Raw genomic sequence first — 18964 nt, 5'->3', positions numbered from 1 at the left:
CAGTGTTCAAAGCGTAGTCAACATGCTGTCACAGAATAATTGGCGGGCAAACCTATATATTAGATGTCGGGTTCCGATGTGAGTCTCTACTGCCGTAAGTGTGTTTGTTTTGGTCACGTTGGCAGAGAAACGCGGTTGGGATATGAGCAACAACACAACAGCCCCCCTCGCTTCGTTGCAACTCACCACTTCGCCCTCTCGGTCGTGACATTACCACCTATTTTTTGTGACCACAGCAACGCTTTTATCCTTCATTTTCCAATCCATTGTTTGACTATTGTCATTGAAGAAAATCAAGATGAGAGAAGTAATTAGTATTAACGGTATGTTTAACCGGGTGATTGATGAGCTTGGTAATGGTCATGTCTTGTTAATTGATTGCTAACGTGTTGTCGTGTTTTTCATTCTACAGTTGGTCAAGGTACACAGCTTTTCTTTCTTTTCACCACGATCTTCAAACTATATGAGATGGATGGAATATAGGATGTATCTGGCGATGAAAGTACTGATGGATTTTTTTACAGCTGGTTGCCAGATCGGTAATTCTTCATGGGAGGTACGAGGTTTTCTAATTGTTTACGAGTTTTCGCATGCATGGCCTCTACATAGCGCGAGCCTTAAACATTTTGATGGACTTGTTGAAAATTTACTAATAACTGTGCAGCTGTACTGCCTTGAGCACGGTATTCAGGTTAGTTGGTTATTAATAATCCAGACAAATTTCGCTCTACGAAGTATATAAACAAAATCTTACGCGTGCAACTTAGCCCGATGGATACCTCACTGCCGAGAAGCATTCTGGACCGCGAGATGAGGGGTTCAGTACCTTTTTTTCTGAGACCAGTAAGTTGAATATTTGATTGGATAAGTTAATAATAGCGGATTGTCGCGTATGTATCTGGGATCTGTAGAATCGGATACTAAAGTCGATGTAGGCAACGGAAAATATGTTCCCCGAACCATCTACGTCGATCTCGAGCCCAATGTGATTGATGAGGTGCGCACCGGCACATACAGGAACCTCTTCCACCCAGAACAGCTCATCAGTGGCAAGGAGGATGCAGCCAACAACTGTAAGCGATGTCACTACTGGGCGAAGAAAGATGGAACTAACTGCCGTCGTAGATGCCCGTGGCCACTACACTATTGGCAAGGAGCTTATCGACCAGGTTGTGGAGCGTGTTCGTCGCGCTGCTGGTGAGTATTGATTCTGGTGAACGGGATTGAATGTATCAGTAACTCGATTTCAGACTCGTGCGACGGTCTTCAGGGCTTCCTATTCACCCATTCTTTTGGTGGTGGAACTGGATCTGGTTTTGGTGCTCTTCTTTTAGAACGTCTTTCTCAGGAGTATGGGAAGAAGTCTAAACTTGAGTTCGCTGTTTATCCAGCTCCTCAGGTGTCTACGTAAGTATAGGAAATCCGCTTAGGATATTGAGGCTTACACTTCGTAGGTCTGTCGTCGAACCATACAACTCGGTTTTGACAACCCACACCACGTTGGAGCATTCCGACTGTACCTTCATGGTCGACAACGAGGCTATCTACGACATTTGCCGACGCAATCTCGACATTGCTCGTCCAAGTTACGAGAACCTTAATCGACTCATCGCTCAGGTTATTTCATCTATCACTGCCTCGCTCCGATTCGATGGCTCCCTTAATGTCGACCTGAACGAGTTCCAGACCAACTTGGTCCCTTATCCAAGGATCCACTTCCCACTTGTCACCTATGCTCCCTTTATCTCAGCTGCCAAGGCTTTCCACGAATCCAACTCCATTGCGGAGATGACCAACGCTTGCTTTGAACCTAACAACCAGATGGTTAAGTGCGATCCCCGTAACGGAAAGTATATGGCCACCTGCCTTCTCTACAGAGGCGATGTTGTTACCAAGGATGTTCAGGCTGCTGTTGCTGCCATCAAGGCGAAGAAGACCATCCAGTTTGTGGAATGGTGCCCCACTGGTTTCAAGTTGGGTATCTGCTACCAGCCACCTCAGCTCGTCCCTGGCGGCGACCTTGCCAAGGTTTCCCGCGCTGTGTGCCTTCTTTCCAATACGTATGTAATATCATTCAACTATTGTCATTATTCTGTTACTAACGACTTTCATAGCACTGCTATTGCTGAGGCTTGGTCGCGACTTGACCACAAGTTCGATCTCATGTACTCCAAGCGCGCTTTCGTGCACTGGTACGTTGGTGAGGGTATGGAGGAGGGTGAGTTCTCTGAGGCTCGGGAGGACCTCGCCGCTCTCGAAAAGGACTACGAAGAGGTCGGCAACGACACGACCTTAGATGGCGAGGAGGATGAGGGCGAATATTAGACATCTTTATGGAGTTTGTTTGGGAACGAAACAGTGACTATGATGTAGGATGGACGTGTAATATTTTAAACTATGACAGTTAGTTTTTATTTGTCTAATTTTATAAACCCGTGAATTTGTGTTATTTTTTTATTTTGTTGTATCAATTATGGTTCTACATAATTTGCTTTAAATTCCCTGTAATAGGTTACAAATAATGCATTATAAAAATGTTTTCGGCTAAATCAATTGAATGGAAGCATTTATGGTACATATTTCCTTAAACTCCGATAATGCAAGCACATGATAACATGTCATAATGGCAAGCTTAGCTGACATTCTGTTCCTCGCTACTCCACTTCTTCTTCGCCTTCGCCATCATCGCTTGGCTCGGCACCACTCTCGTGATCGATGGCGTCCGACTCGTCGTCAGTCTCGTCGATCTCAGTCTCTTGTTTCTTTTTGGTCACTAATTCATCAACAGCCCGCCTAACATCCTCCTCCAACTTTTCATAGGCATCGGTCAATTGCTTTGAGTTCGCGTTAAACTTCAAACCCCGTAATATCAAATTCCGCGCCGCCTTCCGATTCGCGTTCTCTCTCAACTCACATTCAGCTGCCAACACCCAGAGTTCAGGCTTAGTAGGATGCAGCCGCAACACATTCTTCAAAATCTTATTCAACAAATGTCGCGCTTTCTGCTGTCGCGTGTACGAGATATACTGCATCCAAAGACTTATGTCGCCCTTGAACTTCCTCGTTGCCCTCTCAAAAATGAAAAAAATGCGTTGTTGGCCAGACCAAGTTGACACACTTGCACCCACCTCCCCATTCCCACCTAGTCGCTGAATCCGCTTTTTGCGGAGTAAATCCAAGTTCATTTCGAATTCCGCGTATTTCAGAAAATCGAGAAGATTGGCACCGCGGCCCTGTATTCGGTGCTCAAAATCCGTTCGACGACGTGTTATTGATGCGATTTCAAGTTTCGTGAAGATGTTCTTCTTTTGCAAGTCTTCGAGCTCTGGAAGTGTCTGCGATTTAATGTTAATTTGAGTTATACGCACAATAATAATGATTAAGGACAGGGAGACGGTACTTGTTCCAGGTAGTATCTGACTTTGTCTGCCATCTTGTAATAAATAGGGATTAGAAAACACTTGTGCTGGAAAGGCTACAGACAAAGTAAAATACTTTTTTAACTGACTGAAAGTTGGGAGAGCTCGTTTCATGTCCAGGTTAGGGTAAATGTTCAACAGGTACGTTGCGGATGGTGCCTACTACGCGCGAGTTGGTTCAGCAAGAGCAACTTACGCTCATGGGCATTGAAGTAGCAACTAACGATATGTGATATGTAGTGGGCAACTATCCATCTTGCATTGGAACACTACGATAATCCAGAAAACAGCATAATATCCGACAATCCAGCAAAACGCAAAATATGATATCAAGGAAATTAAACGAACCCTGCACACCAACGACAATTTCCAACAGGGAGCACAAGACTGGAACTATTTACAAACCCAAAAAAATCGCAACACCAACCAAAATCCGACGCAACTAAAATAAAGGTAGAGCGCGGGAAATATTGTACACTTAAAAAAGAAGTTCGTAACCAAGTACTCCATAGCAATACAAGTGCTATACGGCGATGAATTCGAATAGAGGATTACCGCCCGCGTTCGGCTTCCGACCATGACCGAGTCGTGGGACTTGAGAGGAACATTAAACTCTCGATCGCATCAACCTCGCTCTTTTGCCGATCATCGGTGCCTTCCCCTGCAGCGGCCGCGCGTTTCTTCTCCGCCTCTCGTTTCTCGAATTCCGCAGCAGCAGCAGCGACTGCTGCGACGTCAGCAACTGTAGCTGAGACTCCGCCTTGTGATTTATGCAGCTGAGGCTTGCTTTTCCGTCGGGCTGACGGTGACGGACTTGTACTTTGCCGAAAACTAAGTGACGGCGGGAGCTTGTTGCTGAAAGTACCCAATGCAGGGAGGCCGTTAGGTGTGATCGGTGCTCCCCTCTTTGACTTCGCCGGCGAAAATTTCTGACGAGGAGGGGAAGTTATAGGCACTGGAGTTTTGAAGTTTGGATTAGCAGACAGTGGAGGCTGGAATTGCAGATGGGTGTATCCGCCACTCCGCGATCTGCTCCTTGAAGTAGCTGCTGGGGACGTGGGCGGCTGGGGAGCTGCCTGGCGTGCGCCGGTAGCATGGCTCATCCAAAACGATTCGTAAGTCTTGGAATCCAAGTCTCCTCGCCTGTGGATGGGCGATGGAGTATTTGAGTCTGCAGCAGCCATAGAAGTTGTCGTAGATAGATGCCCATTTTCGTCCTCGTCTATAACGACCTGAGTGGCCGTCACCGTCGGGTTATCAGGCCTTGTGTATTCAAACAGCTGTGCCGAACTCCCAAACGACGGTGGAATCGTGAGTGTGTGAGGATAATCCGGTTTCGGTGATTTATATAATGCACGTTGCGGAGATTGATTCACATTTTGCTCGAGTTCCTCAAGCGACTGGCCAGTCCAGCCATGCTGAACTTTCATCATGGCGTAGGACAGCCGAGTACGAAGGTTCGATGAGATCTACATGCATCCTGTTAGTAGTGAATCGTAATCGACAAGACAAATTGTGCTATTACCTCTTGGATCCGATCTTTGTCGATTAGCGGCGATGAGCTTACTCCTTTATGTGGACTAGGAGGCTGAGACGAGACAGGAGTTTTAGTAGCTCCGGAAGCCGTTCGTTTTGAAGGTCTCGTAGGTGAAGTCTCAGTTCCGTCTTCGTCACCGTCTTTAGTGGTTACAAAAGACGTTGCCCGCTGAGCATTTGGAGACAGAGACGGCGTTGACTGGACAGGCGGATGCGCGTGTGGCGAGCCGACCGCGTCGTCGTGTCCCTCTTTGATCGCAATATTTGCCTCGACAGCTACAACTGCAGTCGACTTTTGTGGAGACCCCGGCGAGTTTTTGGCAGCGTCGCCAACAGCAACCGCCGGCGGCGAAGACACTGGTGTGCAGATGGGTGACTGTGACAGACGACGGGTGTCGTTCGACGCGAATGAGTCATGGGATGACAACGACGCTACCTCTACCTCTTCTGGATTTGCTGAATTCGGTGAGTCTGGTGAAGCAGGAGTAGAAGACAAGGGAGTGAAGGCGGGTAGTAGCGTGGTCCGCGGTGACGATGAAGATTGGTCAACATGTGGCGACGGCTTTGAGGACGACGGTGGACTCTCGGACGACATTGGAGGCGGCATGGTGAGCAATGAACTCTGGACGATGAGCAGAGAAGGAGCAGGCGGACACCACCCGAAGAGACGGAAGAGGTAGTGAAGATGAGCTAGCGTCGGTGAAGAGTGAGAAATTATTGTTTTAGCAGAGCGACGACGAACGCGGCAGACTGAGCCTTGCGAGCCCAAAACAGCAACACGTCCAGCGCAAACGTTGACGACAACAAACACGCCTTACAGCAAAAAAGAATACTCTGCCCTGGGGCTGCGCGCACGACAGCTGCTCCCATAAAGATCTGCAATTCCTTCCGCGTATCCCGCTCCAGAATAGAATTAGCCATGTGTACGTAACCCTCAATCTGATCACTAGCTCAGAGCCGAGGCTGTCGCGCTTATATGCCGTTTCCGTCGCACACTGTCGCGTAATGCATCACGTGAAACGTACATTCGATCAGATTTCGCGCATTGATTTCTAGTTGTCATCTACAGTAACACGTGAAATGTGGCTAGGGTAAATTCTTGTCCGAGTGAATAGGGACTCGGTAAATGTCAAATTATTGCAAGCAATCTCTGTTAAGTACTTGAGATTTTGGAATGTGGCTTCGAGTAAGTACGCCAATATTTCTGAAAATCTCACCCGGAACGCTCTTAAATTTCATAGAACTTACTACTAAGCATAATTCGCTAGTGAATATGTAACGGATGAAAGTTAATCGACACAACAACGTCGTAAGGCAAGCTCGGGACCTGGAATAAATAGGACCCGCATAGCGTGCGGATAGTTATCAGATTCGGGTTTCTATAGTAGTTAGGCCGAGATCTCAGTTCGGGTATGCAGTCGAGGCCGTCTGTCTTACAGATAGCACGAGAAAGATGCAATGTGTGCTTATATGCTCTGTCCGCAATGCCCAGTGACATTTAGTGCATATATGGACATTTGTTGTGCATTAATGCCTTTCACTTGACGCTCATTATTGCACTAATAATTGCGCACGATGACCACAGTGAATAGCGGATGTCAGTTAGAGTTTTCATTTTGAGAGGAGGGTCTGCTAAAAGTGCACAGGTTTGCATTAAAATGTCGTCGCTAGCCTTAATAAATTTTGACCAATGAAACTCAATTGCACCCACACATTGTCGACTTGTTCCAGAACTCGCCATCGCGGTTTTGGCGGACTTGCAGCAGCCAACTGGCCAGCCACCTACCAGACGAAGTGAATCCCCTCCGTCATCACGAAAATATTCACAGACTCAGGTTGAGTATTTATCGCACTTAGTTCCACTCATACTCTTTATGCAGTGCAGCCGCCGTGGCTATTATGCCCACGAAGCGCACCTCTCACTTATCTACAAGTCTACCGTCGCCCCCGAGCCCCGTCGCCGAGGCCTACTACTCCCTCCCGTCAAAGTCCCCGCCTTCGCCCATCACGTCCAGGAGTGGCCCGCCTCCATCTGCTCAGCAGTTTATTACGGCTTCCAGGGAGCAGAAAAGCAATAAGCGAAAAGGACCCACGGTTCCTCGGAAGCTCAACCGCAGCGGCACTATCAGGGCAGACACCTTAGACCCCGAGCCAGAATTCATTCAAGAATCGAAGGTAAAAAATACCGAACCCAAGAAGAACCCCTCTCCACAAAAATCGGGTTGGTGCTCTGGCAAGTGGTTTATATTCGGTGAATCCAAGAAAATTGCAGACGACAAGCCAAAGGCAATTGTATCGCAGACCGAGAAAAACCGCGCGCAGCCAATCAGAAAGAATAGCCGTGGAAGCGACAGTAGCGGTAGCAGTACCAGTAGAGAGTGTAGTGAGAAAGAAGCGAGTCCTACACCAAAAGAAAAGACGGTCCGCATTGACACCACACCGAAACAACCTGCAACAATGAGCAAAGGCTATTTCGCGCAAAACAACTCACCGGACGGCTCTAGCGGGGGATTCGAACAGTTCCCAGCATCTACAGAGCCGTCATTCTCTCCTCCAGACTCGGATGATGCCGAATCATTTCCTCCCCCTCAGAAGATTTCGTGGATAGGCAATTTGTTTTCTCGCAAAGAAAAGCAGCCTTCTTACGAAAAGGAAACATACAGGTCGCCGTATAGTGCGAACCGTCCCCCTTCGCCGCCAACTTCGATATTGAGTACTGCGTCGTCTGTGAACACATTACGACCCAATGTCAATCAGAGCAGTTTGTCACTCGCTAGCAACAATGGCTACAGTAGCTATAACCGAGGCGACTCCTCCATCAACAATAGGACAGATAGTGTCGGAAACACAAGCCCGACCTCCACCGCGCCATCCACTACATCCACCAACGCAGCCAGTAATAACGGCAACACGTGGGCGTTCTGGTCTCGCATGTCGTCGAAGAGTGGTGATCAATCCGGCACGTCAATATCGGAGGATGGCGTCGTCGCATTCACTGGTCCTAGCGCGCAGTCATTCATCCAGAAGCAGCGCCAGGGAAATCGGGTAGATGATAGCGCCAGTATCATGTCTTCGGATACTGTTTTAGTGAGCCCCGGACCCCCACGAATGTCCAGAAATACGTCTCGCGTGTCACTCAGCCAAAGCACCTATCCGCCTAGTCTCTACAATGGGTCGTCACCAAATCTCGCCTCTGACTCGACGTCCATGTACAATAGCAACGTCTCTCCGCCAAAAATGTCTCGTTCAGACACATTCCGACAATCGCGCGATGAGACTAAGCCAATCCGCGATTCGTCCGCTCGTACAGTTCGCAATATTGAGACGCTCGGCAAACCGAAGGTTGAGGTAGCCACTGCGAACAACACCGTTAATTCAGCCAGCGGGGCAAAAGAAACAGCGTTGATGGCTCCACCGCCTACAAATGCGCCAGTCGATTCCAACATGATGAAAGCCGAACCGGTCACTACGAAGAAAAGCAAGAAAAGTAAAGATAAGGATCAGATACGCTATCCGAGCATGGTTGTGCCTAGACTCGAAGATTGTTTGTCGTACGGTAGTTCTGCAAGTGCGTTGTGGGGTTCATTGAGCAAGATGAGCAAGTGGTTTGGAGCGCAGGAAGAAGAACGCCTTCACGTTCAATTGACTGCTCCGCCGCGTATTAAGAAAGCTGTTGCAATTGGTATCCACGGATTCTTCCCCATCAGAATGATTAGAAGTATTATCGGTGAGCCCACAGGCACCTCTGTCAAGTTTGCCAACGAGGCTGCTATGGGAATTCAGCGATGGGCGGAACAGGCTGGACAGAACGTCGAGATTGAGAAGATCGCGTTAGAAGGCGAAGGTATTGTCCTCGACCGTGTCGAGAATCTCTACAGGCTGCTTTCAAATTGGATCGATCACCTTCATGAGGCAGACTTCATTATCGTCGCCGCCCACTCTCAGGGAACGCCAGTGGCAGTCCAATTGGTCGCAAAGCTTATAGAAGAAGGACATGCAGATAACAAGAAAATTGGAATTATGGGCATGGCTGGCGTTTCGCTCGGTCCATTCTACGGTCTCGATCAGAAGCTTGTTATTCGAGCATACACGCCATTTGAATCCGACTCTTTGAAAGAGCTCTTTGCTTTCCAGAATCCAGATAGTCTTCAAGCACGTCGCTACATCCAAGGCTTGCGAACAGTCATCGCCCATGGTGTCAAGATCACATTTATTGGTTCAGTAAATGATCAGCTTGTGCCGCTGTATTCATCGCTCTGTGCCCACGTTAACCATCCTCACATCTACCGCGCCATTTACGTCGATGGGAAAGTCCACGCGCCGTCATTCATCATCTACCTTATCGAGCTTCTTACAAAATTGCGTAATATGGGATTATCTGATCATGGCATCATTCGAGACCTTAGTGACTCCTTGGCTGGTACCTTGACGGGAGGAGGTCACTCGATGATTTATAACGATCATGCGGTTTATGATGTTGCGATTAAGTATGCGCTCGAGTCTACTAGCATTCCCGATCTCCCTCTCAAAGTGAATAAATTCGAGGTTCCGATGCCAAGCAATTACAATCCTTACCATCTTCCATGGACTGTGAGAGGGATGCTTGAGCATGATTTTGGTACGTCAATTCTAAAAGTGATTTTATGATAGAGAATAGTTACTAACGAAAATAGTTCGCAAACATCTCCTGGACGATGTCAAGAAAATCCTCAATAAATTTGACGATTGGAATCCAGAAACGAAACAATTAAAAGACATCAAATATCGCCTCAGCGCGATCCGAAATAATGCTCCTCTAGCAGCAGCATAGCATGGCGTTTTCAAGTTGCCATAGAAGGGGGCCGCGTAGGTGTTAATATTTGCATTGTGTATTATTTGCGTTTGTTTTACTCATTTGTTTTTAAATCGGTGTTATGTTTGCGTTTTATTTCTGTTTAAGTCACTCTTTTAGTGCCCACTATTTATTGCTAATCCTCTGTCGAATATCGATTTAACCATTTTACGATGTTAATCATGCGTCAATACTGGGAGTTCCTGCTGCTATGAAATGTATAGATTTGGAGGGTGGAAGGTGTAAGCTGTTGTACAGTTTGTGTGTGAATTTGAAATGACTTTTAGTCTTCTAATGTTTATTTGAATCTTCGAGTACATGTGTAATTATATGGTTTGTTATTGCTCCACGACAGCCAATTTGGTAAGTAATCGTAGCCTTGAACAGAATATTTCCCCCGGCGTTGGTGAGGAGGCAGTTTGAATAGCCCCTGAAACCCTGCGGCACAAAATTTTTTCTAACCATATGAGACTACTCTTCCACAGCAAATAGATTGCTCAAGTCAACCAACCTCAGGATCTTCGAGAGTGCTATACCTAAAATATCAGGAAATGGCATCATTATATAAAGCCGTCTCCGGTACAAAGCGAAGACGAGAGGACGACGGCGCCAACAACGAGTCCACCGGCGCAAAGAACCGGCAGCGAGTTCTCATGCTGTCTTCCCGTGGCGTCACACATCGGTATGTCTAATATGTTTTCTGCATTTCTGGATCAGCTACTTCATTGGGCGGGGCAGGTGTTAACTGACGGCAATAGTCAACGACATCTGATCAATGATTTGTCCGTGATGCTTCCTCACGCGAAAAAGGACTCTAAGTTCGACACAAAGTCAAAACTCTTCATGCTAAACGAACTAGCAGATCTATACAACTGCAACAATGTCCTCTTCTTCGAAGCTCGGAAACGTCAAGATCTCTACATGTATCTCGCCAAAGCCCCAAACGGACCGACGGCAAAATTCCACATTCAGAATTTGCACACGATGTCGGAGTTGAACTTCACCGGAAATTGCCTACGCGGGTCGCGGCCTATTTTGTCATTCGATAAGTCTTTTGACGGCAGTGCGCATTACCGCCTTGTGAAGGAGTTGCTGTTCCATATTTTCGGTGTGCCCAAAGGTGCGCGGAAGTCGAAGCCCTTTGTAGATCACGTTCTTATGTTCTCGATCATCGATAATAAAGTCTGGTTCCGGACTTATCAGATTTCAGAAGCAATTGATACTGCTGGCAGCGAAGGCAGTGCTACTGTTGAAGCGGAGAATATGAGAACCGGCGCCAACAAGAAGAAACAACTTACTTTATCCCTTGTCGAGATCGGTCCGCGGTTCGTTATGACGCTGATTTCGATTGTCGAAGGAAGCTTCTCGGGACCGTTGATCTATGAAAACAAGGAATTCGTCTCACCGAATTTCGTTCGTGCTCAATATAGGATGGGTAGGGCCGCGTTGAAGAATAAGCGGGCCGATAAGGTTGAAATGAAGAAAGTCCAGAAGATTGTGAAGGCGAAGGAAAGAAAGGAGAAGGGACCTGATCCGTTGACGGATAGCTTGTTGTTTGCGTAAGTGGCTTTATACTGAATGTAAATGGTTGTTGTTCTCGTATTTGGTTGCCGTTGTGACGTACATTGTTATCCGGAATGGACTGTGAAGTCTGTTGATTATCTCCCAGCGGTCCCAGAATCGATTACTGCTACACAGAGGCGGGGGGACTACGCATTTGATAAGTCTTAACTACTCCGGTCCTGGACATCTCAGCAGAAACTAATGTGGCGAGAATGCATGAATTGCAGCTACTAGGTTAGGTATATCTCCCTATGCAAAGGTCAATACATTGTTGTTCCAAGCTTCTACAGCAGTATTTGTGATCATTCAATGTTAATATTTATGAAGAGAATATGAAACAAAACTATTGTACAGTTTAATTCTCTAATACGATAAGTAAACATCAATTCCAGAGTCGGGATATAGCAAACGATATATTCGACTCAGCAAGCAAACGTGCCCGAGTCTTTCCAAGATAAAAGCACAAGTAGAGCATCACCACAGCCAAAGACTTATCGGAAGTGCGATAGCAGCAGCCGCTACACACAAGCTTCGAACGAGTCTGTGGTCCTCCCCATTGTCCAGTAATAGAACCGGTGAAGTACTCGGGGCGGAAAACAACGCCGGTGCGGCTCAGCAAAAATTTCAGTTTTGACCTCCGGCTCCGGTTCACCGACAGAAATTTGTGATTACTAGAAAAATCACCAAAAATCATCTCAAAATGAACGAAGACATAATCGAGCCAAATAATTACGTGTTTATCCGTCTACCATCGGCAACTCTCCGGATAACCAAGCTTGCCCCACATTCAACAATTCATCTAGGCAAATTTGGATCCTTCTACGCTGACGATATTATCGGCAAATCATACGGATACACTTACGAAATTAAAGATGACAAGCATGTCGATATGATATACTCCTCAGAAGGACTCTTTCCTTCGTCAACTATAGACGCTGATGAAGAGGAGGACGGCGGAGAGACAGAAAATACGCCTGTGCCGGAAGTAAAAGATGTTGGGACAAACGAGAACACCAGGGATGATCCCGCGGTTCAGAAGTTGTCCATGACAGAAATCGAAGCATTGAAAAAAACTGCGTCTGGCGAGAAAATTATCGAGACGGTAATCAAGTCACACGCGGCGTTTGATAAAAAGAGCGTGTACTCGCAAGAGAAATATAAGCGACGGAAACAGCAGAAGTTTTTACGCAGATTCACGCCATGTAGTGTCGGAAGCTGTGAGATTATTGAATATTTTCAATACAAAGACCATCACCGGATATTAGAGTTGACGTCCGAGAGCCTGGGTCTCATTTTGAGCTTGGCCAACATACGACCTGGTGGGAAGTATATTGTTATGGACGAGACCGGTGGTTTGGTCGCGGGCGCTATGATGGAGCGGATGGGAGGTATGAGTGTTCGTGGTGATGAGCTCTTCCGGATCTAACAAATTGCAGGCGAAGGTATGATAATGTTTGCGCACGAGAATGAGCATCCAAATATGGACGTCATGAAATTCATGAACTTCCCTGAACCGTTGGTCGCACAGATGATAAAGACCATAAATCTGTTTGAGCTATTTTATCCGGAAGAGGAAGAAGGTACATGAATTGCAAATTAGGCTATTGTGGACTATTTTAACATAAAGTCAGACATGAAGATGCTGTCTGAAGATACTCTGTCGAAGATGAAATCTTCCCGTCGAGGGCAATACTATCGAAGATTAGCGAGGCATGTTGAGCTCCAGAGCGTATTCCAGCAAATATCTGATGGCCTATTTGATGGGTATACCAATTTTACAGTTACTGCTGGTACTTTTGAAGGTTACTGATTTTGTTAGTCTAATTCTGGCCACAACTCTTGAGACCAAACCGCTGCTCGATAAGCTGATTCCAGCACTGCAAGGTTCCCGCCAACTGGTTGTTTACAATACAGCAAAAGAACCGCTGGTCGCCACTTCTCATGATCTTATGGCTGATCTTCGCGTGTTAGCTCCCACGATCCTCGAAAGTCGGGTACGAAAGTACCAAGTTTTCCCTGGACGTACGCATCCCGAAATGACATCAAAGTCTGGCGGTGGATATGTTCTGTGGGGTACTAGGGTTTTGCCGTCTAAAGTCCAAGCAGGTGGAAAGAAGCGGCGGAAACCTAATGCGCCAATGCCTTCCTCTAATGGAAATGGAGATGCAGGGAAAAAGGCAAAGGTTGCGGAGACTTGGCGAGAAGAACATACGGAGACTGTTGCGTAGGACATTTTGGATTAGAAGTTTGATAATTTTATTGTAATATATCGAGAGTCTCGGATATGGGATGTATGTATTGCAAAACTGTAACGGTGACGCAAATTCTATGCGATGCGACATAGAAATTCGCAGAATTGATATGGACATAGTCTGGCATAGTCTTCGTCTTGGATAGCTGCCCGGATAGTATAAATACCAATTTTATTAGAAGAAGGGATGCAAAAGCGCAAGGAGGCCGTATTCGCTTGCCTGAAGCCATGGGGTTAGGAAAACCAGAAAGTTTATTGGCATAAGTTAGTGTCGAATTAATAACTGGCTTTCATGCAACAAGCCACTTTTCCGGCCATCCACTTGCTTCGATAAGAGCTTCGCCTTTGACCACATCGCAACATCGGTCTTTCATCCGTTTTATGATTGTCGCGTCGACTTTGAAGCGTCAGACACTCGCCACAGCCAGATTATTGGTTCGATTTCAACAGGTATGGGATTACGGAATACGGCGGTGATAGTTGTGTGTTTTGTTTTGTTGGCTAAGCTGCTTCATCGAAGCGGCAAGGGGGATGAGGACCATAGCATTGAGAGCGATAATACGAATGCGAGTGTAGTGAGCGTTTGAATTTGAAAGACGAGGACGTAAGTTTGAGCAATTGCTAATCAGTCGGTTGCTTAGATTACCAAACGCAACATGCACATTCAGCATATTAAGATGCGTTGGGGTACCGGCGACAATTACGCCTACCTCGTCACTGATGACTCTACCAAGGATACACTTATCATTGATCCAGCTGAACCTCATGAGTATGGTAATTGAGTATGCGCGGTATGGGACTAATTCTAATGTATTGTTGAAGGGTTCTACCAGTCGTCAAGGCATTGGAGGCGAAGGGCGCTATCAAGGTGACTGGAATTGTAAACACTCATCACCACCACGATCACTCAGGTAAGAGTTTACAGTTGATTGCTGATAGTCAGATATCTAACAATCGACTTATAGGTGGCAACCAGAAGATGGTATGACTTTTCGCACGCCAAAGAAGTAAGCTAATACAATTCATAGCTCAAGGAATACCCGAACCTCCCCCTTATCGCCGGCTTCAACTCTCCCGGCGTCACGGAGACTCCTAAGCACAATGCTTCTTTCAGACTCGGAAACGCGGTCACAGTCACGCCTCTCCACACGCCATGCCACACTCAGGACTCCATCTGCTACTTCTTCGAGGACGGTGACGACAGGGCTGTGTTCACTGGCGACACCCTTTTCATTTGCGGGTCTGGTCGATTCTTCGAGGGTACTGCAGCGGAAATGGATGCGGCACTGAACAAGGTCCTTGCTTCATTGCCTAATGACACAAAAGTCTACGTATGCATGCCCAAAAATAGTTACATGCAGGCAATTCTAACTGTTTCCTTCTAGCCCGGCCATGAATACACAAAATCCAACGTTAAGTTCGCGAAATCGGTCCTCAGTAATGAGCCCTTGAGCAACCTTGAGAAATTCTGCAAAGAAAACGAGGTCACCACCGGCAAGTTCACCATCGGCGACGAGAAGACCTACAATCCCTTCATGATGGTCACCGACCCGGTGATTCAGAAGTCTGTCGGGTTGGAAGACAGGGTCGCGGTCATGATGAAGCTCCGTGAGCTGAAAAATAAGTTTTAATTGAAACGCATCGCGGGCGTTGACGTAAGGTCGATGTAATCTAGCCAAAGGACCATACTTCTATTCACGTATACTCAAGCACTTCAAATGCAATAACATACAATAGGGTTATCCGCTTCACCCAATCTATCCTATAAATGAAACCAGTCATCCGTCGAATAGCCGCAGACAAAAAAACATTACGCCTAGTCGACGAAACATTTTCATAAATCCTGCGAAAGTAACAAGCGATATCAGTCTGTCTCTGGTGTCTACACCCATATCCCTCTGAGAATTGACATGGCGGAAATGAGTTCTAGCTTTGCCAGAGATGTTATTACCGAGAGCAAAACTTTTTGAAGCCAGGAGACGGCTTTATGCCGGAACGAATTAGGGTTTTGGCAGTCGGACACTGGGTTAGGGTGAAGTTAATTGATTGGCCGCTACTCTGAGCGCTACTCTCGAGCAGTCTCTTTCTATATACCGTAGCCTACATTTATGGTAAGCAATAATGCGCATTGTCAGTGCAATTGGTGCTAAGATGCAATAGACTACACCGACGCGTCGTTCAACGCGTAACATACCGCGCAAGAGTTACAGACTGTCGCCGGAGCCAAACGATATAGATTATGTCGAACCGGCGCTTGAAGATGACTCATTTGACGTAGATGATATTGTATTTGAAGATGACGATGATCTCGAGGACATGGAACTTCTACAGGAAGAGCCATTCTCCTCCCCTGAACCGAAGAAAACCCCGAATTCTAGTGCGAGGAAAGTTACGGCTGAAGAACCTACAGCCAGCAATTCCCGAGGGAGGCCAAAGAAGAAGGCCAAGGCTGGTGATTTTGGCATTTCAGAAGATGAGCTTACGGAGATCGAAGAAGTGTTCTCGACAGGGTGCGATAGCGACGGGCGATTTCCGATCGACAATATGGAAGACGCCATCATTGCTTTAGGGTTTGAGACATCTCAACATGAATTACGAGATATAATTGAAACAGCCGATCCGGAGTCTAGTGGGAACATTGAAAAAGAAATATTTGTAGAGATTATGGCATATAAATATCAAGAACGAAAACAAGAGATGAATACTGGCGCTGATGCTATCAATAGAGATGAGATAGAACATGCATTTCATCTTTTTATTGATAACCGGCCCGATCGACGTTATATCACAATACAAGATTTGCGAAACGCTGCTATATTAGCAAAGGATGACGTAACAGATGAGGATTTGCAGGAGATGTTACGTGTGGCATCTGGAAACGCATACGGCACAGTTACTTTTGAGAACTTTGCTACTGTCATCAGAAAGTCGGGCGCAATTGCGTGAGATATTATTACATGTACACGTGGGTTTCAATTCAATATATGGACAGGTAATGGGCAGCTTATTTGGATTTCAACCCGAACCACCCGCTTAAAGCAATAAACTACATGATTCTCCACAAACCCGAGCGCCAAACCAAAAAATCACAAACCAATACGCCACAATTCCATTCCCTACTAAATATCACAGTCAATTGGAAGAGGTTGCTATAGTCAGTTTAGACTGCTCGTTGGACCACAAATCTGCCATATTGTCAATTTTCGCCAATAAATTTCTATCTCTAGTTAGTCCTGCAATCAGACAGAATGAAGGCGCAACAGTACACTTACTCCACATGTTGGCCTGCGCCAATTAAACGGACCGTCTCCATCGCAGACAAATATTGATCCACATGGGCCTGATAGTGCTTCTGGATGCACTCGCGGCCTTCAGGTGAGTTTGCATTTTGAATTTCAAGTGAGCATTCATCCTGCGGGCATGTCCACCTCTTCGGAGGTAGCATAGATAAGACATCGTCCGACACCGGGGAAAGTTTGAAAGCATTCGTCAAACGTCGTTGTATGCCCAGTGTAATGGCAACGAACATGGCGTCATCAGCAGATTTCTTCAATCGAATACCATCCTCATGCGAATCGTCAGTGACACTGGCCGTCGATGAAGAGGTGCCTTCATCATTACTTGACAACAACAAGCCAAAACCGCTTTGCGATAAAAGCTTCTGCGATACGGCATTCTGAGAGGTCGATGAGGTCAATAAACCAAATTTATCATCATTCTTAAATCTATGACCGTCGTCATCACTGTCACTGTCATCCCCCGCATTAAACGACGCAGTATTAGCCAAGGCTGGAGATCCGAATGGCCGTAAACTGGACACCGCTTTCTGTGATCGCCTAATCAGCTTTGCTGGACTAGATCCACTCTGGTCGCTATCCTCCTCCTCATTAGTAATTATAACGTCCCGCTTTAAGGACTGATCATTATTGACGGCTTCTTGCAATTCCTGTAGTTTCTTGTCAAATAGGACCTTCAACTGATTGACATAGTTTGTATATAACTCATAGTCTGCATTGTCAGTTATATCATTCTTTTTCGATTTGATAAGTTCCAAATGACATTTTATTCTATCATTAAAAACTGCCATGCAATTTTCTTTTGTCATAAGTTGTTTCCAGGACGACTCAGTAAATAGCAACTCCCGTTCTAGAAACTGTTTCATGTGTGACAAGAACTCATCGCTGTTGATCGCCAAATCGGGAGCCTTGGGACCGTACAAAATCAAAACGTGAGCGGCAGCATCAAAGACGTTGGCTGACCGATGAACAACGAATGACAGTACGTTCGACACTGTCAATGACGGATATGAGCCGAACATAGCGGAAACTGAGGCGGACCGAGGTGACGCAGAAAGGGAAGAAGAAACATGATGACGGCGGCGTTCTCCTTCTGGAGTGGAGGAGACAGATGTCGCGCTATCTGGAGAAATGCTTCGACGTTTGCGTTTTTTAGATGCAACTGCACGCAATTTGATGTTATTTTCGAGGTAGTCTGATGTTGTTTCGTCAATATTTACAGCTGCGTCATTAATCTTCTTGGACAGCTCGATAACCACAGGCTATATCAAAACATTAATGTTATTCTACTGCAAATATTCATGGTGCCGCTCACGCCATATTCGGGATTGGCTAAAAAGGTTCGTAGTAGGATATCATTGTCCCAATATTTATCTTTCAGTAGCCGGGAAATAATGAAGCGGTGATGTTTGAGTAAAAGTCCATGAAATCGTATCTGGTTGAAATCATGTCGGTACTAGAATCGTCATTAACGAGGCTTTTCAACCGAATATGAAATAGCGCTAATACTTACGCGCATGTTAAGGTTGTCAAACAGATCAAATTCGTCTTCATCCTCCGTCGGCGATATGTCGGCCATCTGGGTAGTGATCCATACTATATCTTATCAGCAACCTCTCTCCCACATGTACTAGAATGCACGTACACCAAAACTTCGTTTTCTCGATGATCTCGGAGTAAATAGTCCGATATTCCTTGCTAGGAGACAGGCACCTATACCATGATGTTTCTCCTAGGACTTGAAAGTCTATATTGCCGTCCTCATCACGATCGTTGCCTGTGATTAGTCTCTTCAGAATTGTAGTGTGCACGTTGTATATTCGTACACGAGTTCCAACAGTTTCGTCAAACGAATGATGTAGTAATTCTGGAATCATTTTGTAAATATTACGTGACTGTATGTGCAACTATGACGTGCCAACTTACTCGGTCCTTGTGCACTGGCGACACTCACCACGTTGCCTTCGACTGTGTAATTGTCAATGTCGTCCTCGTTATCAACATCTGTGATGTCTGTGAGCGACGAGGACGTGTCTGCATATATGGAAATGCTGTCAAGCTGAATGCA

At 46.2% G+C, this 18964-nt stretch overlaps 10 protein-coding genes across 10 annotated transcripts; 6 read left to right on the top strand and 4 right to left on the bottom strand.

The window, feature by feature from the left end:
- Window positions 1–87: 87 nt before the first annotated feature.
- On the top strand, window positions 88–2549 carry V1513DRAFT_451364 (Tubulin/FtsZ, GTPase domain-containing protein). Its single transcript, XM_066898952.1, has 10 exons — window positions 88–323; window positions 413–421; window positions 525–556; window positions 665–691; window positions 768–843; window positions 936–1073; window positions 1126–1197; window positions 1251–1407; window positions 1455–2060; window positions 2115–2549. Exons 1-10 carry the CDS (start codon window positions 299–301, stop codon window positions 2323–2325), a joined length of 1353 nt encoding a protein of 450 aa, XP_066751498.1. The 5' UTR covers window positions 88–298; the 3' UTR covers window positions 2326–2549.
- On the bottom strand, window positions 2498–3479 carry V1513DRAFT_419482 (U3 small nucleolar RNA-associated protein 6-domain-containing protein). Its single transcript, XM_066895916.1, has 2 exons — window positions 3401–3479; window positions 2498–3335 (listed from the first exon to the last, which is right to left on the bottom strand). The coding sequence occupies exons 1-2, from the start codon at window positions 3431–3433 to the stop codon at window positions 2655–2657; spliced, it is 714 nt and encodes a 237-aa protein (XP_066751497.1). The 5' UTR covers window positions 3434–3479; the 3' UTR covers window positions 2498–2654.
- A 16-nt stretch (window positions 3480–3495) lies between these two features.
- V1513DRAFT_451356 (uncharacterized protein) lies at window positions 3496–5717 on the bottom strand. Its single transcript, XM_066898951.1, has 2 exons — window positions 4945–5717; window positions 3496–4888 (listed from the first exon to the last, which is right to left on the bottom strand). The coding sequence occupies exons 1-2, from the start codon at window positions 5560–5562 to the stop codon at window positions 3971–3973; spliced, it is 1536 nt and encodes a 511-aa protein (XP_066751496.1). The 5' UTR covers window positions 5563–5717; the 3' UTR covers window positions 3496–3970.
- A 2832-nt stretch (window positions 5718–8549) lies between these two features.
- On the top strand, window positions 8550–9765 carry V1513DRAFT_460327 (uncharacterized protein; the record flags this gene model as incomplete). The annotated part of the gene is made up of 2 exons (XM_066899827.1): window positions 8550–9573; window positions 9629–9765. The coding sequence occupies 2 exons, from the start codon at window positions 8550–8552 to the stop codon at window positions 9763–9765; spliced, it is 1161 nt and encodes a 386-aa protein (XP_066751495.1).
- Window positions 9766–10110: 345 nt separating this feature from the next.
- V1513DRAFT_451354 (Brix domain-containing protein) lies at window positions 10111–11717 on the top strand. Its single transcript, XM_066898950.1, has 2 exons — window positions 10111–10468; window positions 10545–11717. The coding sequence occupies exons 1-2, from the start codon at window positions 10338–10340 to the stop codon at window positions 11347–11349; spliced, it is 936 nt and encodes a 311-aa protein (XP_066751494.1). The 5' UTR covers window positions 10111–10337; the 3' UTR covers window positions 11350–11717.
- Window positions 11718–12006: 289 nt separating this feature from the next.
- V1513DRAFT_451351 (Gcd10p family-domain-containing protein) lies at window positions 12007–13784 on the top strand. Its single transcript, XM_066898949.1, has 4 exons — window positions 12007–12737; window positions 12786–12929; window positions 12981–13113; window positions 13169–13784. Exons 1-4 carry the CDS (start codon window positions 12050–12052, stop codon window positions 13575–13577), a joined length of 1374 nt encoding a protein of 457 aa, XP_066751493.1. The 5' UTR covers window positions 12007–12049; the 3' UTR covers window positions 13578–13784.
- Window positions 13785–13921: 137 nt separating this feature from the next.
- On the top strand, window positions 13922–15351 carry V1513DRAFT_451349 (beta-lactamase-like protein). The gene is made up of 5 exons (XM_066898948.1): window positions 13922–14369; window positions 14423–14511; window positions 14566–14582; window positions 14629–14931; window positions 14986–15351. The coding sequence occupies exons 1-5, from the start codon at window positions 14257–14259 to the stop codon at window positions 15229–15231; spliced, it is 768 nt and encodes a 255-aa protein (XP_066751492.1). The 5' UTR covers window positions 13922–14256; the 3' UTR covers window positions 15232–15351.
- A 326-nt stretch (window positions 15352–15677) lies between these two features.
- On the top strand, window positions 15678–16673 carry V1513DRAFT_419464 (uncharacterized protein). The gene is made up of 2 exons (XM_066895915.1): window positions 15678–15711; window positions 15761–16673. Exons 1-2 carry the CDS (start codon window positions 15709–15711, stop codon window positions 16544–16546), a joined length of 789 nt encoding a protein of 262 aa, XP_066751491.1. The 5' UTR covers window positions 15678–15708; the 3' UTR covers window positions 16547–16673.
- A 9-nt stretch (window positions 16674–16682) lies between these two features.
- On the bottom strand, window positions 16683–18040 carry V1513DRAFT_223993 (uncharacterized protein). The gene is made up of 2 exons (XM_066894399.1): window positions 16867–18040; window positions 16683–16817 (listed from the first exon to the last, which is right to left on the bottom strand). Exon 1 carries the CDS (start codon window positions 17916–17918, stop codon window positions 16869–16871), a length of 1050 nt encoding a protein of 349 aa, XP_066751490.1. The 5' UTR covers window positions 17919–18040; the 3' UTR covers window positions 16683–16817; window positions 16867–16868.
- Window positions 18041–18887, bottom strand: V1513DRAFT_223992 (uncharacterized protein). The gene is made up of 3 exons (XM_066894398.1): window positions 18542–18887; window positions 18410–18492; window positions 18041–18352 (listed from the first exon to the last, which is right to left on the bottom strand). Exons 1-3 carry the CDS (start codon window positions 18771–18773, stop codon window positions 18164–18166), a joined length of 504 nt encoding a protein of 167 aa, XP_066751489.1. The 5' UTR covers window positions 18774–18887; the 3' UTR covers window positions 18041–18163.
- Between the last annotated feature and the right edge of the window lie 77 nt (window positions 18888–18964).

The sequence above is a fragment of the Lipomyces chichibuensis genome (assembly GCF_038497645.1).
Source record: "Lipomyces chichibuensis strain CBS 12929 unplaced genomic scaffold V1513scaffold_40, whole genome shotgun sequence".
Classification (NCBI taxonomy): Eukaryota; Fungi; Ascomycota; class Lipomycetes; order Lipomycetales; family Lipomycetaceae; genus Lipomyces; species Lipomyces chichibuensis.
Note: the sequence above shows the minus strand (reverse complement) of the source record. Positions and strands in the feature narration are given on the sequence as shown.

What these genes read in the sequence shown, in the direction of transcription:
- V1513DRAFT_223993 (XM_066894399.1), bottom strand. Translation starts at nt 17,918, where the DNA reads ATGTTCGGCTCATATCCGTCATTGACAGTGTCGAACGTACTGTCATTC.
- V1513DRAFT_451354 (XM_066898950.1), top strand. Translation starts at nt 10,338, where the DNA reads ATGGCATCATTATATAAAGCCGTCTCCGGTACAAAGCGAAGACGAGAG. An exon ending in TCCCGTGGCGTCACACATCG is followed by an intron (nt 10,469 to 10,544) that starts GTATGTCTAATA and finishes TGACGGCAATAG; the next exon opens with TCAACGACATCTGATCAATG.
- V1513DRAFT_419482 (XM_066895916.1), bottom strand. Translation starts at nt 3,433, where the DNA reads ATGGCAGACAAAGTCAGATACTACCTGGAACAA. An exon ending in TCAGATACTACCTGGAACAA is followed by an intron (nt 3,336 to 3,400) that starts GTACCGTCTCCC and finishes ATTAAATCGCAG; the next exon opens with ACACTTCCAGAGCTCGAAGA.
- V1513DRAFT_451356 (XM_066898951.1), bottom strand. Translation starts at nt 5,562, where the DNA reads ATGCCGCCTCCAATGTCGTCCGAGAGTCCACCGTCGTCCTCAAAGCCG. An exon ending in ACAAAGATCGGATCCAAGAG is followed by an intron (nt 4,889 to 4,944) that starts GTAATAGCACAA and finishes GGATGCATGTAG; the next exon opens with ATCTCATCGAACCTTCGTAC.
- V1513DRAFT_451364 (XM_066898952.1), top strand. Translation starts at nt 299, where the DNA reads ATGAGAGAAGTAATTAGTATTAACG. An exon ending in GCCTTGAGCACGGTATTCAG is followed by an intron (nt 692 to 767) that starts GTTAGTTGGTTA and finishes CGTGCAACTTAG; the next exon opens with CCCGATGGATACCTCACTGC. An exon ending in CCAGCTCCTCAGGTGTCTAC is followed by an intron (nt 1,408 to 1,454) that starts GTAAGTATAGGA and finishes TACACTTCGTAG; the next exon opens with GTCTGTCGTCGAACCATACA.
- V1513DRAFT_223992 (XM_066894398.1), bottom strand. Translation starts at nt 18,773, where the DNA reads ATGATTCCAGAATTACTACATCATTCGTTTGACGAAACTGTTGGAACT. An exon ending in CGAGAAAACGAAGTTTTGGT is followed by an intron (nt 18,493 to 18,541) that starts GTACGTGCATTC and finishes GATAAGATATAG; the next exon opens with TATGGATCACTACCCAGATG. An exon ending in TTGACAACCTTAACATGCGC is followed by an intron (nt 18,353 to 18,409) that starts GTAAGTATTAGC and finishes TGACGATTCTAG; the next exon opens with TACCGACATGATTTCAACCA.
- V1513DRAFT_451351 (XM_066898949.1), top strand. Translation starts at nt 12,050, where the DNA reads ATGAACGAAGACATAATCGAGCCAAATAATTACGTGTTTATCCGTCTA. An exon ending in TATGATGGAGCGGATGGGAG is followed by an intron (nt 12,738 to 12,785) that starts GTATGAGTGTTC and finishes AACAAATTGCAG; the next exon opens with GCGAAGGTATGATAATGTTT. An exon ending in TCTGATGGCCTATTTGATGG is followed by an intron (nt 13,114 to 13,168) that starts GTATACCAATTT and finishes TGATTTTGTTAG; the next exon opens with TCTAATTCTGGCCACAACTC.
- V1513DRAFT_451349 (XM_066898948.1), top strand. Translation starts at nt 14,257, where the DNA reads ATGCACATTCAGCATATTAAGATGCGTTGGGGTACCGGCGACAATTAC. An exon ending in GATCCAGCTGAACCTCATGA is followed by an intron (nt 14,370 to 14,422) that starts GTATGGTAATTG and finishes GTATTGTTGAAG; the next exon opens with GGTTCTACCAGTCGTCAAGG. An exon ending in CTAATGACACAAAAGTCTAC is followed by an intron (nt 14,932 to 14,985) that starts GTATGCATGCCC and finishes GTTTCCTTCTAG; the next exon opens with CCCGGCCATGAATACACAAA.